The 15186-nt window shown below is 43.6% G+C and overlaps 1 protein-coding gene across 1 annotated transcript; it reads right to left on the bottom strand.

Annotated features, from left to right (window-relative positions):
* Nucleotides 1-7031: 7031 nt before the first annotated feature.
* On the bottom strand, nucleotides 7032-14841 carry LOC123777108 (uncharacterized). The gene is made up of 3 exons (XM_045773586.2): nucleotides 14589-14841; nucleotides 11322-11448; nucleotides 7032-9757 (listed from the first exon to the last, which is right to left on the bottom strand). The coding sequence occupies exons 1-3, from the start codon at nucleotides 14619-14621 to the stop codon at nucleotides 8088-8090; spliced, it is 1830 nt and encodes a 609-aa protein (XP_045629542.2). The 5' UTR covers nucleotides 14622-14841; the 3' UTR covers nucleotides 7032-8087.
* Between the last annotated feature and the right edge of the window lie 345 nt (nucleotides 14842-15186).

Below are 15186 nucleotides of genomic sequence, written 5' to 3'. Positions count from 1 at the left end.
GACATAGCTTGGTGGTTTTCAGGAACACATACATTCCATTATAGCACAACTGACTCTGTGGACTTTCCTCCAGAATATATTCTTAAGCAAAAAGCTATGGTCTAGAACAGACACGAACACACAGACACACACGCCCTGTACAGCTAGAGGAATCTGTTTGAGATCAGTAGATAGTATCAATGCCAATATCACTGCTGTGATATTATAATACGGTCTTGGAGAAACTGGGTAAAGCACACACAGGATCTCTCTGTAACAGTTCTTACAACTGCATGTAACTTGCCAATTTGCACATTAAATATTTCAATTAAAGAATCCAAGGGATACATACAACACAAAAATCCCTGCAAAGTATCTTAATTCCTTTACTTACCATGTCGTGGTAAAATCAATTGGTATTGATACATTTAAAAAATAAGGCTAATAATTAAAATTTGGTACAAATAACACTAAAATGAGGTAATTTTAAGGAAAATGGAAGCAAAAGTTAAAACTCTATTAAACTATGAAGATAAGAAATAAATAACAGCAGAGACAAAGTATAGCCCAGGATAATATATATAAACATATTTTTACAATATAAATATTGTATTTAACATAATTCTAATATAAATATTTTGGTAATATTCCTAACATTCCCTAGTTATAACAGAATTATAAAAATAAAAGTCAAGGGAAATTAAGACAATGGGTACTACCATTTTATAATGAAAATTAAAAAAAAATAGAAAAGTCAGGGACAAAGAACAAGAAGCATCTAAAAAAATCACACACATAATGTATATGGATATATTTTTACTGATAAATATAAATTACCAACTTATTAAGAAACTATTTATTGGGGTGCCTGGGTGGTGCAGGTGGTTAAGCGTCTGACTCTTGGTTTTGGCTCAGGTGGTGATCTCAGAGTTGTGAGATCAAGTCCTGCCTTGGGCTCTATGCTCAGCACAAAGTCTGCTTAAGATTCTCTCTCCCTCTGCTCCTCCCTGCCCATGCTCTCTCTCTCTAAAATAAATAAATAAATCTTTTTTAAAAAAGAAACCATTTATTTAACATATGGTATTTAAATATTTGTACCATTAGTTCAAAAAATAGAGGTAAATTTGACCTCACTATTAAAACATTTTATTTATTTATTTATTTATTTATTTGAGAGAGAGAACACAGCTGGGGAGGGGGCAGAATGAGAGGGAGAAGCAGGCTCCCACTGAGCCAGTAGCCCAACACGGGGCTCAATCTCAGGACCTTGGGATCATGACCCGAGCCAAAGGCAGATGCTTAACCTATTGAGCCACCTAGGCGCCCCTAGAATTGGAAAGTTCTAATATTCTTTTCCAAAGTAGTTAATTTTGGATTACGAGAATGCTTACACTTTTTTTTAAAAGGTTTTATTTATTTGACAGAAAGACTGACAGCCAGCGAGAGAGGGAACACAGGCAGGGGGAGTGGGAGAGGAAGAAGCAGGCTTCCGCTGAGTGGGGAGCCTGATGCAGGGCTCGATCCCAGGGACCTGGAATCGGGCCCTGAGCCGAAGGCAGACGCTTAACAACTGAGCCACTCAGGCTCCCCAAGAATACCTACATTTCTTTTTGTATTCTTTAGTTGTTCCCACCATCATAAACAGATTGGAAAATTCAAGTCATTCACGTTTTAGGGAAGAAAACTGAATCTTGCTGTGATGTATGATAAACATACAACAACCTGCGGGGATAGGCCTTCTGGCTGGTGGAAGCACTGATCCACTAGCAATGAGCATGTGCTTTCCATGGACTGAAATCAGGACACCTGATAAGGGAACACACAGAAGGAATCCACTCAGCATTATGTCAAGCAGACAGGAATTGTCAAAAATCTTACTATTTGTATGAATATTTACATAAAATGGACATCTGTATGGAGGGATCCTCAACTGTGATTGTTCCTTCCCTGGGCTGGGAACTTCATACCGTAGGAGGGGAGTAGTGCATCAACGTCATTATTTGATTTAACTTTATAGATATGTATGTCATTTCAAAATATTCGGAGTATACATTATAATTTCTAAAATACTATTTAAGGGTGAAGTAAAAAAAAAAAAAAAACCAGGATATCACTAATATAATGAAAAGTTCACAGAGCCAGAACAATGAAGCAAAACAAGGGATAAAGAAAAGAACCAGAAATCATCTTCGATAGGAGTCAAAAGATGCAGCTAAACAACAAAAACATAAGTCAGTAGAATTTACTGTGGGCATTTCAAAGTGCATAAACCCAAGAGCCTGATAATGACTTTGCAGAGGTTATGGACTACTCCAGCCCCTAAAGACCGGTGATTCACAGGCAGTAATGACTCATAATTTCCCCTGATCACAGACGTTCTGTGGAAACACAGGAAGGATCTAAGTTAAATGCCTCCTGCTGTCGGAGTGGAGTGTGGACCATTTCTTCCAAGAGTGACTGGTCTGAATTTTTATTTTATTTAAAAAGAATGATATGGGGGGGTGCCTGGGTGGCCCAGTCAGTTAAGCGTCTGCCTTCACCTCAGCTTATGATCCCAGGGTCCTGGGATTGAGCCTCACATCAAGCTCCCTGCTCAGCTGGGACCCTGCTTCTCCCTCTCCCTCTGCCACTCCCCCTGCTTGTGTTCTCGCTCTCTTGTCAAATGAATAAATCAAATCTTAAAAAAAAAAAAGAATTATATGGGACATGTGGTTAAGTTGAAACCACACTAAAGCAAAGAGATGATTACTAGATGAAAAACTGATCCATTTTTAGAGATATAGGAATGGAAGCCAAGGCCCCAGGACAGTAGAATGTTGAATACTATGAGAATGAGAACATCCAGGCACTTTCCAAATCTGGATAAATGTCAGGGTAACATTTGTATTTAGGGATTTTAGGTCCTAATTATTCTGTTTTCCATACATTACAATCTCTTTGTTATATTCATCTTTTTTAAAAAAGATTTTATTTGTCAGAGAGAGAGAGCATAAGCAGGGGGAGCTGCGGGCAGAGCAGGCAGAGGGAGAAGCAGGCTCCCCGCTGAGCAAGGAGCCCGAAGCAGGACTCGATCCCAGGACCCCAGGATCATGACCTGAACCGAAGGCAGACGATTAACTAACTGAGCCACCCAGGCGTCCCTATTATGTTCATCTTTACTAAGACTTAACATCTTATAACATGGAGATAAATGAGCCTTTCAGTGGTCTAAGAGATGTGGTTAAAAGCCTTCCACCAAGGATATTTAGAGACACGTTAGAAGACTCCATTTAGCACAACATACCCCTGCTCAAAACAAAACAGAACCTCCAAACAACATGCACATACACACCAACAGCAGATATCACACAGACGTTAGGTGTCTACTCCAGAGTGGGAGATCACCTTCTTTATGTTGTTACTCACAACATACTTGAAGCCTTTAGAGTGAATGCTGCTCTGGTGACTGTGTTTCAAGAGAAGCAAGTGAGAGATTTCAAAACAATATACCTGAGGAGACGGGAGACGTCAGGCAGCCCTGAGGCAATTTGACAAGACTGGTGACAAGCCTCTGGTTTTCTCAGCAAATGTTTTTATGTCTTGCCTATTTGTGTTTGGTCTTATCTATCTATCTATCTATCTATCTATCTATCTATCTATCTATCTATCATCTATTGTGGGTTTTTTTTTTTTAATTCCAACCTCAGGAAGACAAATTTATTTTAAGAATAGTTAATCCATGGGGCGCCTGGGTGGCGCAGTTGTTAAGCGTCTGCCTTCGGCTCAGGGCTTGATCCCGGTGTTCTGGGATCGAGCCCCACATCAGGCTCCTCCGCTGGGAGCCTGCTTCTTCCTCTCCCACTCCCCCTGCTTGTGTTCCCTCTCTCGCTGGCTGTCTCTCTCTGTCAAATAAATAAATAAAATCTTAAAAAAAAGAATAGTTACTCCTGGGTTTCCTGAGATAAACATTTTCTAAGAATTGGATACCTGAAAAGAAGAGCTATTTCCCAAATTCTGTTTGCTCCCAGGACAGGACTGCCATGGCAGCATCTGTGCAAGGGGGATGTATACACTGAGACAAAGTTCTGGAATTCCATGTTCTCATTTGCTTGCTGGGAAATGATTATCATTTCACCTATAAGTGCAGTGACAGTGTCTGCATGGGGAGAAAAGATTAACTGAAAAACGTTTCAGATTGAGCAAACCAATGAAAGCTATTAAAAGTCTTAGTAAGATATCCATCAGGAGTAGCACAAACTGAAATAAACAATCAAAATCCAAAAGAATGTGAGGAAAGGAATCTGAGATCTAATAAGGGAGGGACAGAAGCCAATCAAATGTCTATTGGGGCTTCTTAGAGTATTTGAAGGTTTTTTGCAAAATAGGATTTCTTGCCATTCCTGAAAACATTGACGTTGGTGAAACTGAAGGAAAAGATACTGTGGATGGAATTAGAAAGTATATCCAGAGTTGGGCAAATAAATGTTAAATGTGCTTTGTCATTTTGTTCAACATTTTAAAACATCAATTATGGGGGCCCCTGGGTGGTGTAGTCACTTAAGCCTCCAACTCTTGGTTTCAGTCAGGTCATGATCTCAGGGTCATGAGATCGAGTTGCGAGTTGGGCTCTGCGCTAAGCAGAGTCTGCTTGGGTTTCTCTCTCTCCCTCTGCCCCTCCCCCCTGCTCGCTCTCTCTAAAATAACTAAATAAATCTTAAAAAACACACACATCAATTATGTACCTCATGTGTTTTGGGCACATTTCTAGGAATATGGAATATAACAGTGCACAAAATGTAAAAAGAAATTTCCCTCCTGGAACTTACTCCATAGTTGATGGAAAAGGCAATACGCAATTCATAAATTATATTAAGTTACATAGTGTAATAGAAGGTGATGGGTCCTAATGAAAGAACAGCGAATGGGTGATGAAGAAGTCAGGAGTCTGGGATGGGCTGAGGCAGTAAACTGGGTATCTATATTTGGACTCGTACTGGAGACGACAACACAGGAAGTATTTTAGGTGGTTTATTTCTTCCTTGCCAACTGTTACACATCCATCATCTTGCCTTACTGAATGAAACTGGAACTCCAGGATAACTGAATAAGAGAAAGGAGCAGCTATCTTCCCATTGTTTTAATCTCATAGGAAAATTTTAATAATGGATAATAAGGTATATATTTTTAAGAGTTCTTTGTAGACATCATTTGTAAGATTAAGGAGGATTGCTTCTATCCTTACTTTATTATCTCTTTCAATGTAACAATACTGAACAATTGGCAAATTGAAATTTGATGTAAATATTACCATTTATAATATCATCAGATGTAGAAAATACTTGGAGATATTTAAGATATGTGAGGCCTATAAAAAGAAAACTAAAAAACTGCTAAGAGGAGTGCCAGGCTGGCTCAGTCAGTACAGCACGTGACTCTTAATCACAGGTTTGTGGGTTCAAGCCCCACATTGGGTGTAGAGATGACTTTAAAATAAAATCTTTTAAAAAACATTGTGAACAAAATTTCAATAAAATCTAAATAAAAGGAAACATATCATGTTTATGGATTGGGACACTCAGTATTTCTTCTAAATTGAAGATTAAATGCAATCCTAAACAAAATCCTTGTAGGCTTTTTTGTGATATAGAAATTGACAAGCGGATTCTATTTTTTTTTTCTTGTATTTTTAATTTAAATTCAATTAATTAACATATAATGTATTGCTTTCAAAGGTAGAGGTCAGTGACTCATCAATCTTATATAATACCTAATGCTCATTACATCATGTGCCCTCCTTAATGTCCATCACCCAGTTATCCCATCTCCCCATCCCCCTTCCCTCCAGCAACCCTCAGTTTGTCTCCTGTGATTAAGAGTCTCTTATGGTTTGTCTCCTCTTTGATTTCATCTTGTTTTATTTTTTCCTCTCTTACCCTATGATCCTCTGCTCTGCTTCTTAAATTCCACAGATCAGTGAAATCATATAATTATCTTTCTCTGACTGACTTATTTCGCTTAGCATAATACCCTCTAGTTCCACCCGCATTGTTGCAAATGGCAAGATTTCATTTTTGATGGCTGAGTAGTATTCCATTGTATAAATACTCTACATCTTTATCCATTCATCTGACAAGTAGATTCTAAAATTCATATGTAAAGGTGAAGGACCAAGAATGACTATTACAACTTTGAAAAAGAAGACAGTCGTAGGGGTACATAACCTTGATTTTAAGACATATCACAAAAACAAATTATTCAACACATGAAAGTATATAATAGATAAATGCAACAGAAGAGAGTCCAGAAATAAACATACACAGAAATGATTGACCTTCAATGAGGATACAAAAGCCAATTCAAGGGAGAAAGAATAATCTTTTAAATCAATATGGCAGCAGCTTTCAGGTATCCATGTTTTTACCTTTTTTTTTTTTTTTTAAAGTAATCTGTATGCCCAAGGTGGGGACCAAACTCATGACCCCAAGATCAAGAGTCACATGTTCTACTGACTGAACCAGCCAGGTGCCCCGGGTATCTTTTTTTTTTTTTTTTTTTTTAAGAATGTCCAAAAATTAACTGAGAAAGGCACACATACATCAGTTAAAAAAAACTATGGGGCGCCTGGGTGGCTCAGTCATTAAGCATCTGCCTTCAGCTCAGGGCATGATCCCAGCATTCTGGGATCGAGCCCCACATCGGGCTCCTCCGCTGGGAGCCTGCTTCTTCCTCTCCCACTCCCCCTGCTTGTGTTCCCTCTCTTGCTGGCTGGCTCTCTCTCTGTCAAATAAATAAATAAAATCTTTAAAAAAAAAACACTAAAAAAAAAACTTACAGACAGAAACATAGGAAAAATTATGGCTTTATATTTGGCAAACTTTTTTTTCCACACAAACATTTCTTACATACAAGATCAAAAGGATATTCAGTGAAAGAATGGACAAATTAGACTGAAATTTTAAAATTTTTCACAAGAAAAGTGGTTGAAAAGACAAAACCAAGATTGGAAGAATATATTGACAAATATTTAAAATAGAAGACTTTTATCAATAATCCATGGACAAATGTCAAAATTTTAAAATTTTTCACAAGAAAAGTGGTTGAAAAGACAAAACCAAGATTGGAAGAATATATTGACAAATATTTAAAATAGAAGACTTTTATCAATAATCCATGGACAAATGTCAAAACCCAGTAATTAAGATGACAAATCACATGAATTTCAAAAGATATGATGGCTGTAAATTGGCACATGAAAAAACATCTAAACACCACATCATTAGGGAAATACAAATTAAAATCACAAGGTTCCATTATACACCTATTATACCACTGAAATAAGGAAGCCTGACCATACCAGGAGTGAGTAAGGATATAAGGAAACTGGAACTCTGGTTCTGGTTTTTCTGGTGAGAATGTAAACTGATACCACCATGAGATTATCCCTTAATAAGTTAGACATTCACCTACACTATGACACAGGAATGCACTGCTACATATTAATCACAAAGCCCTGCAGTCTTTCCCGGGATGCCTTAGGAAGCAATGCAAATGAAGCCAAAATAGGAATAAGAAATATTTTCTGACTCACACTGTGCCTCTGACATGACACTGTAACTCACAAAAGCTGTTCACCCCTTCACACTGGCAAACCACAATTCTATGCTAAACCCACCCCCGAAGTGCACATGGCCTCCAAACTTTGATGTGGCTTAAACAATAAGGTATTTGTCTACTACCAAGGACCTTCTCTACTGTGAACTTTCTGGTGCCTGATGAAGCAATATCTTCTACCGAAGTACTTTCCACATTTGCTGCACAAAAAAGCTTTTCTCCAGTGTGGACTTTGTGGTGCTGAACAAGTCTATCCTTGAGGTTGAAGCCTTCCCACATTCATTATACTCAAAGGTTCCTTCCTTCAGTTTGGATTCTCCGTGCTCAAGATTTCTTTTGTAAATGGAGGACATCCCACATTCATTACACTTATTCAAGGCCTCTCTCCATCATGAACTTTTTAGTGTTGAATGTTGAATGGACCAGCAATCAATGTCTAAAGAATTTCCCACATTTACTACATTCATATGGCTTTTCTCCAGGGTGAACTCTCTGGTGCTCATTGAATTCAAACCTCTCTATGAAAGTTTTCCCACACTTGCTGCATTCATAAAACTTTTCTCCGATGTGGATTCTCTGGTGCAAATCTTTTTTTGTGGATGAAAGATTTCCACATTTACCACGCTGAGATGGCCTTCTCCAGTGTGAACTTTCTGGTGTTTAAGGAGAGTGGAGCTGTGTCTGAAGAACTTCCCACACTGGCTGCACTCATAAGGCTTTTCTCCAGTGTGGATTCTCTGGTGCTCAAGAAGTCTGCTTTTATAGACAAAGGACTTTTCACATTCACTGCACTTATAAAGTCTTTCTCCAGTGTGGATTCTCTGGTGTTCAAGAAGTCTCTTTTTATAGATGAAAGACTTCCCACATTCACTGCACTTATGAGGCCTTTCTCCAGTGTGAACTTTCCAGTGATGATTTAGGCTAGATTTGTGTCTCAAGAACTTCCCACATTTGTTACACTCATAAGGCTTTTCTCCAGTATGGATTCTCTGGTGCTCAAGAAGTAATCTTTTGTAGAAGAAGGACTTGGAACATTCGTTGCACTTATAAGGCCTTTCTTCAGTGTGGATCCTCTGGTGCTCAAGAAGTCTCCTTTTATGAATGAAGGACTTCCCACATTCACTGCATTTATAAGGCCTTTCTCTAGTGTGAACTTTCCAGTGATGAATAAGACTGGGTCTGTGTCTGAAGAATTTCCCACATTCATTACACTCATGAGGCTTTCCTCCAGTGTGGATTCTCTGGTGCCTTAGAAGTATTCTTTTGTAGAAGAAAGACTTCCCACATTCATTGCACTTATAAAGCCTTTCTCCAGTGTGGATTCTCTGGTGCTCAAGAAGTCTCTTTTTATAGATGAAAGACTTCCCACATTCACTGCACTTATAAGGCCTTTCTCTAGTATGGATTCTCTGGTGCTCCAGAAGTCTGCTTTTATAGATGAAGGACTTCCCGCATTCACTGCACTTATGAGGCCTTTCTCCAGTGTGAACTTTCCAGTGTTGATTAAGACTAGATTTGTACTTAAAGAACTTCCCACATTTGCTACACTCATGAGGCTTTCCTCCAGTGTGGATTCTCTGGTGTTCAAGAAGTCTTTTTTTGGAGACGAAGGACTTTTCACATTGACTGCACTTATGAAGGCTTTCTCCAGTGTGAGCACTCTGCTGCTCCGTGAATTTAACCTTTTTGGCGCAGGCTTGCTCACGTGTGCTGTGCTGCCCTCGCAGAGTGTGAGAAACTGCCCTGCCCCTCCTGCCTCTGTGTGGATGCTCTCTGCTGGGGATGACCTGGTGCTGGAGAAGGCCCACGCTGCCCAAGGAATCATCCTCAGCCTCTCCACAGGTGAAAATATTGTCTGACACGAGGATTTTGCTCTTCGCGAACAAAGCCCCATTCTCCTCCCTTCCAAGGTCCTTCTCTCCATGGTTCTGCTTCTGGTGCTGGTATAAATATGAACTAAATGAGCACAGTTGCCCACAAGGCCCACAAGTGTATGGTTTCAGCCCAGCACACGTTCTTTCGTGCTCAGCCAGGCACATGATGTCTTTCTCCGCTGGGACACACACATTGCAGGAATGGGCCTTTGGGATAGACAGGCCTGGATCTGGAGTACTGGCCTGTGACACTCTTTCCACAAAAACACATTGCTCAGAAAGAGCTTCCTCAGCCTTTACCCCATGCCACCAACCTGAGATCAGAAAAATGCTGGTGAAGTTTATTATAGATTTTGGTGACTTACAGACTTAAGTCTATAAGACTTAAGACTTATAGACTTATTATAGACTTTATTATAGACAACCCATTAAAATGTGTGCAGGGCAAAACCAGGACTGAGTCCATGGGTTTGTTTTCAGGACAAGGGAGCCAGGATCAGGTGAAGGAAGGGGACACTGTGTAGCACTAGGCCTCTGATGATTACAGAACAGTGTGTGGGGGGACACAGGCCTCACAACTAGCAAGAAAGTAAGACACAGCTGTGCCAGCAGGAGGTCTGGTACAACTTTCTCCTCTGCCTGGGGTACTCAGCAGGACCTTGTCTGCTGGTGACAAGCGTGTGCTGTGTAGAATGTGTGTCCCACCCCAGGAAAAGGCAATTGCCTTTTGGCTGGTGGTCAACCATTTAGGGCCATGTGCACATCTCAGGACACACAGAGTGTAGGCTAATGTTGCAGAACATTGTGGAGACAGAAAAGGGGAAAGATGTGAGGGACATAGATGTAGGGGACAGCCAGGGACCAGAAGTCACAGCAGAAATGACAAGTGGGCAAAATGTAAAAGATGGGGAGGAAGGATTGAAATGAGGTATGGCCATGAGCCTTGGCACTAAAATAGTAGTGAGCAAGGGACAGTTTCCTTTTTTTTTTTTTTTTAAGATTTTATTTATTTATTTGACAGAGATAGAGACAGCCAGCGAGAGAGGGAACACAAGCAGAGGGAGTGGGAGAGGAAGAAGCAGGCTCATAGCAGAGGAGCCTGATGTGGGGCTCGATCCCAGAACGCCGGGATCACGCCCTGAGTGGAAGGCAGACGCTTAACTGCAGTGCCACCCAGGCGCCCCAAGGGACAGTTTCCTGGTATGATTTATTCTCAGTCCTGAAATCATGTCTTCCCACTGCTCCTACTCACCAGGCCCAGGATCCCATTAATCCCCATTCCTATGGTTGGAGAGGCGTCTGAGCTATCAGGCACCCAGGGTTCTCCTCTACCCCTCAGCTCAACCTAGGCAATTTTTTGGGACCTAGCAGATTGAAGTCCTCAGGAGAAAACAGGGCAGCTAAGTGGACGACACTGGCCCAGAGTGACCCAACCACTGAGAGACTACAGGAAAGAAGTTTATTACTAGGAGGATTTTGAAGACGGTCTTGCAAAAATAATTTAGGGTTGCCTGAAATTCTGACTATGTTAGTGTCTCTAATTCCCAAGACAGGCAGTACACAAAACAGAAGGGGGCAGAAACTGTGACACAGATCTTCCACAAATGGGAACAATCAACAAAGTAAGGAGGGGCAAAGCTAATCAGCACGGATCAGGCAGGTTCAAGACTCAGAACCAAAACCCTTCTGTGAGAGGCTTCAAGGCAGAACATGTTGGGGTTTCATAAAGCCCAGGCCCAGCAAACACAACATCTGTGCCAAGAAAGCAGGGAAGGAAGCAGTGCCCATGGCCCAGCTCTGGGAGGGACAGAGATCCTTGGAAAAAGAAAAAAAAGCAGAGGCTCATATAAGGCAATGTGTGGGAATGAGGGTCCTTACCCAGGGAGGCCATCAGTGCCAAGTTCTCCAGCATCACGGTGCGGTACAGGTGTCTCTGAGCCTCGTCAAGGAGCCCCCACTCCTCCTGGGAGAAGTACACAGCCACATCCTCAAATGTCACATGGCCCTGTCATGATGAGGGCAGAGCATTGCATAAGCAGCCTCTCTGACCAAGACCCCCAGGCTATGGCCCTGCCCCCCAGCTCCCCAACTCAGAGGAGATACCAGGTCCTGCTCCACTGGTACCCACTCTTCCTCATGTCAAACTCCTCACTGTTGCCAATCCTCAGTAAGAACAGATGGGGGAGAGGCAGTCTTACCTATGTTCTAGGCTGGTGTAGAGAGTCCCTGCCACTCTCTTCACAGTTAACTCTCCTGGGATCACCCAGATCATGCCCCATATGTCTCTTATGTTCAGCCTTCTGGCTTAAACCTGAGTACAAGGACGCTAAGTGCATCCTCACACTCCCTCCACATTTGCACAGTACAACGGGACCACTCCTCTCTTGCACGCCAGACCACGACCACTCACCCACAACACCACTGCCACCTCTGGTCCATGTCACAGGCACCTCTCCAGCTCCTCCACAAGCCACTCTGCACGTGGCACCCAGGCAGGGCTTGCCAAATACAACAGGATCCAGGGGTACCCCAGGCCTCTGATGGACCCTCCTGCCAGAGGCAGCCCCAGCACTGCTCTGAGGACCGCCCCACCAGGCCCGGCTCCTTGTTCCATCTTTAGCCACCCTAGCCTGTGCAGGAGTCAGACCATCTAAGCCCTCCTCCTCAGTGTTGCTTGTGCTGTCCCCACACAAGTCACACCTTTCCTCTCTCCACCTCCTCTCATTCAAAACCCAGCCCTACTTCTCCTATCGCAGCCAAGAGACTCTCAGCTGACCTCCTTTTCTCTTAAGCTAATCTGTCATCCCGTCTGACACACTTCAGGTTCCACAAGAGCTGTCACAAAACTGAACCTGGGGAGGGAAAAAAGTACCACGCCTTACACAGTGTCATCTGATCTCCATTACTGTTGTGCCTTTCAATAAATCTTGCATCCAGCCCCTGGGAATCCTGTGCCACCACCTGGACTCCCATCTGAAGCCTGTTCCCTTATACCCCCCACCCCAACACACACACTCATCGTCACTGTACTTCCTCATGTCTTAGTGATGACAGCCATCCCTATCTAGGTGCCCAAGCAAGTGAGCCAGTCCATGGAGAATATCCTCCCCATCCTTCCCCTATAATGGTATTGCCACCATGATCAGCAGGCTGCACCCTCTTAAATGTGACATGGTCTACATGCCTGCCACCGCTGACGGATGTCTTCAAACCTGAACCCCTTCCCTGAAATCCAGATGCTTGTTTCTAGATGCCCACTTGCCACCTCCACTCAGAGGTCCCGGCAATACCTCAGACATAACATGGGGAAAACCTAACTCCTGATAGTTCTGCTGTTAAGTACTCCTGCTATGGACTTTCCATCTCAGCAACAGCACTTCCACACTTCCAGCTGAAGCCAAATATCCTGGAGTAATCCCAGATTCTTTCTCACGCTGTACAGCAGAAAATCATTTCTACTTACAAAATAGCCTAGAAACAAAACAGTCTTCTCCAACTATGGAGCCAGTGCTATGATCCGGCTACCATTAACCTTCACCAAGACTGCAGCTTCCACTGGGGTCTCCCTGCCTCCACCCTGACCCTCACAATCTGTCCTCCACTCTGCAGGCAGAGTAGCTTTAGACCTGAGTCAGATCACTTCCCTTCTCTGCTCCAAACCTTCCATGGACCCACTAAGCTCAGCAGACCCAATTCCTCAAGCTATTACTTGAGGACTGACTCTTGCCCCTCAATCTCTGTTCCCAGCAGATTTAATGTAGTCCTGCAGTTCACTGAACACTCCCATGTGGACATCCTGGTTCTTGTGCCAGGAAACCTTTCATCGCTTCACCTTATCGACTAGAGAAATGGGACACCGCAACACAACTTCTGACTTTGACTAAGGACCCTGCACCTAAGATGACCCCAGGGCCCAGAACAAAGGGCCTGAGTATGTCACTATCTCTTTTATCTGTGTGCCAGGACCATGGGGATGGGGAACAGGGCCAGTGAGCACAACCTCCCAGCACTTCTATTATTTCAATGTGTTCACCATCTTGGAGGCTCCCTGAATCTCACTGCTCAACAGATTTTATACCTCCAGCTCCTCTCCCATCTGGGAGGTGGGGGGTAGCTAAAAGTTGAAACATCCTTTTTTTTTTTTTTTAACATTTTATTTTCAAGTAATCTCTATACCCAACGTGGGGCACAAACTTACGGCCCCAAGATCAATAGCCTCATGCTCTTCCATCTGAGACAGACAGGCACCCAAAAAGTTTAAACTTCTAATCACCTGGTCTTTCTGGTGAACAGCCCCAACGTGAGGCTATCTAGGAGCCCCACCCCAAGTCACCTCATTAGAATAAACTCCTGTGTGATAAAAGGGGACAGTTCTGATACCAAAAACCACGCCTAACATCCAGGAAATTCCAACGGTTTTAGAAGATCTATGGCAAAAGTCCATGACACTGAGCCAGCTTCCGCTGAATCCAGACCAGAGATTCCATCTGCCTGTATGTCACCTCTACTTTGGGAGCTCAGAAAGAGTCTGTCCAAAATCCAACTCCTAGGCTCTTGCTGAAACCTGCTCCTCACACCAGTTTCCTCGTCTCAGCGCGTCCAGATACTCAGGCAAAAGAAAGACTGGATAGTCTTTCATTCTGTCCTTTTTGCTTACAGCCACACCTGCTGCAGCAGGAAATCCTCCCGGTTTTATCTTTAAGATTTACCAGGAATCCTATTACTTGTATTCCAGAAACCAGCATTATTGTTTCGAGTCTTTTGCTGCAGTCTCCCCCGCTCCCCAATCCCGTTCTACCCTGAGCAGCCTTTCAAAGACTGTAAAACTCCAACCCAGCCCGCGTCCCTCTTCCATTCACAACCGTCCAAGTCCCCTGGAGCCCTCACCCAGACCGCCCAGGGGCTCCCTGCAGAGGGAAGTCGGACCCCCGCTCTCCCGAAGGCTGCCGGCTCACGCGCGCCCCCACGGCTTCTCACGCGCTGGTCCCTTCCACACGCATCCCACTGGCTGCCAGAAATGGGGCCCCCACCCACGAACGCCCCAGATTCTGGGGACCTGGGCGGGGACTGCAGTGCCCTGAGCAGGAGACCCCCACCCCCTTGGGGTTCGGGCCACAAGAGGGTCCAGAGAACACAAGCTCTCACCTGAGCCGGGTACTCCAGCCCGGCTGTCACCATAGTAACCTACGGGTTCAACGGGGCGAGGGGACACGTGATAATGGCGGAGATGGGCAGGAGGCCCCGAAAGCGGCTCCCCGCAGCCGCGCTCACACCGAACCTCAGACCCGCTCCCGTGCAGAGGCCACGTTTCTTCTTTCGCTCCTCTAGGTTCTAGTTACCTCCGCAGGACACAGGGACTAGGAGCGTAGGATCAGAAGCATTGCCTCCACGAGAAACAGGCGGGAAGCCCACCCCTTGGCCTTTCGCCCTCTTGGAGACGCCCAGTGTGCGCCCTCATTGGTCAGAGTGATTCGGAAGCTGGGCGCACAGTCTTCTGGGTAACGTAGTTCGTCTAATCCCTGGCTTGCTGTGGGGTTAAGAGCCTCTCCCGCTCGCCCGCACATTGAGGGCCGGGTGGCCCCAGTGAGAGGACAAATTAAAAATACATCAAATTAGAGTCAGAAAAACCTGTTAGCGTTAAAATAAAACTGCCAGTTATTTAACCAGCCAAAGATGGGCTTATTTAGGAATAAAAGAGAATTGGAATCCAGGACGAACAAACTACTGCAAAACCGTAGGCAGT

Source organism: Ursus americanus, chromosome 21, assembly GCF_024610735.1.
Source record: "Ursus americanus isolate L20-20 chromosome 21, mUrsAme1.1.p, whole genome shotgun sequence".
NCBI classification, from domain to species: Eukaryota; Metazoa; Chordata; class Mammalia; order Carnivora; family Ursidae; genus Ursus; species Ursus americanus.
The sequence above is the reverse complement of the archived record's forward strand: the minus strand, read 5'-3'. Positions and strand labels throughout refer to the sequence as shown.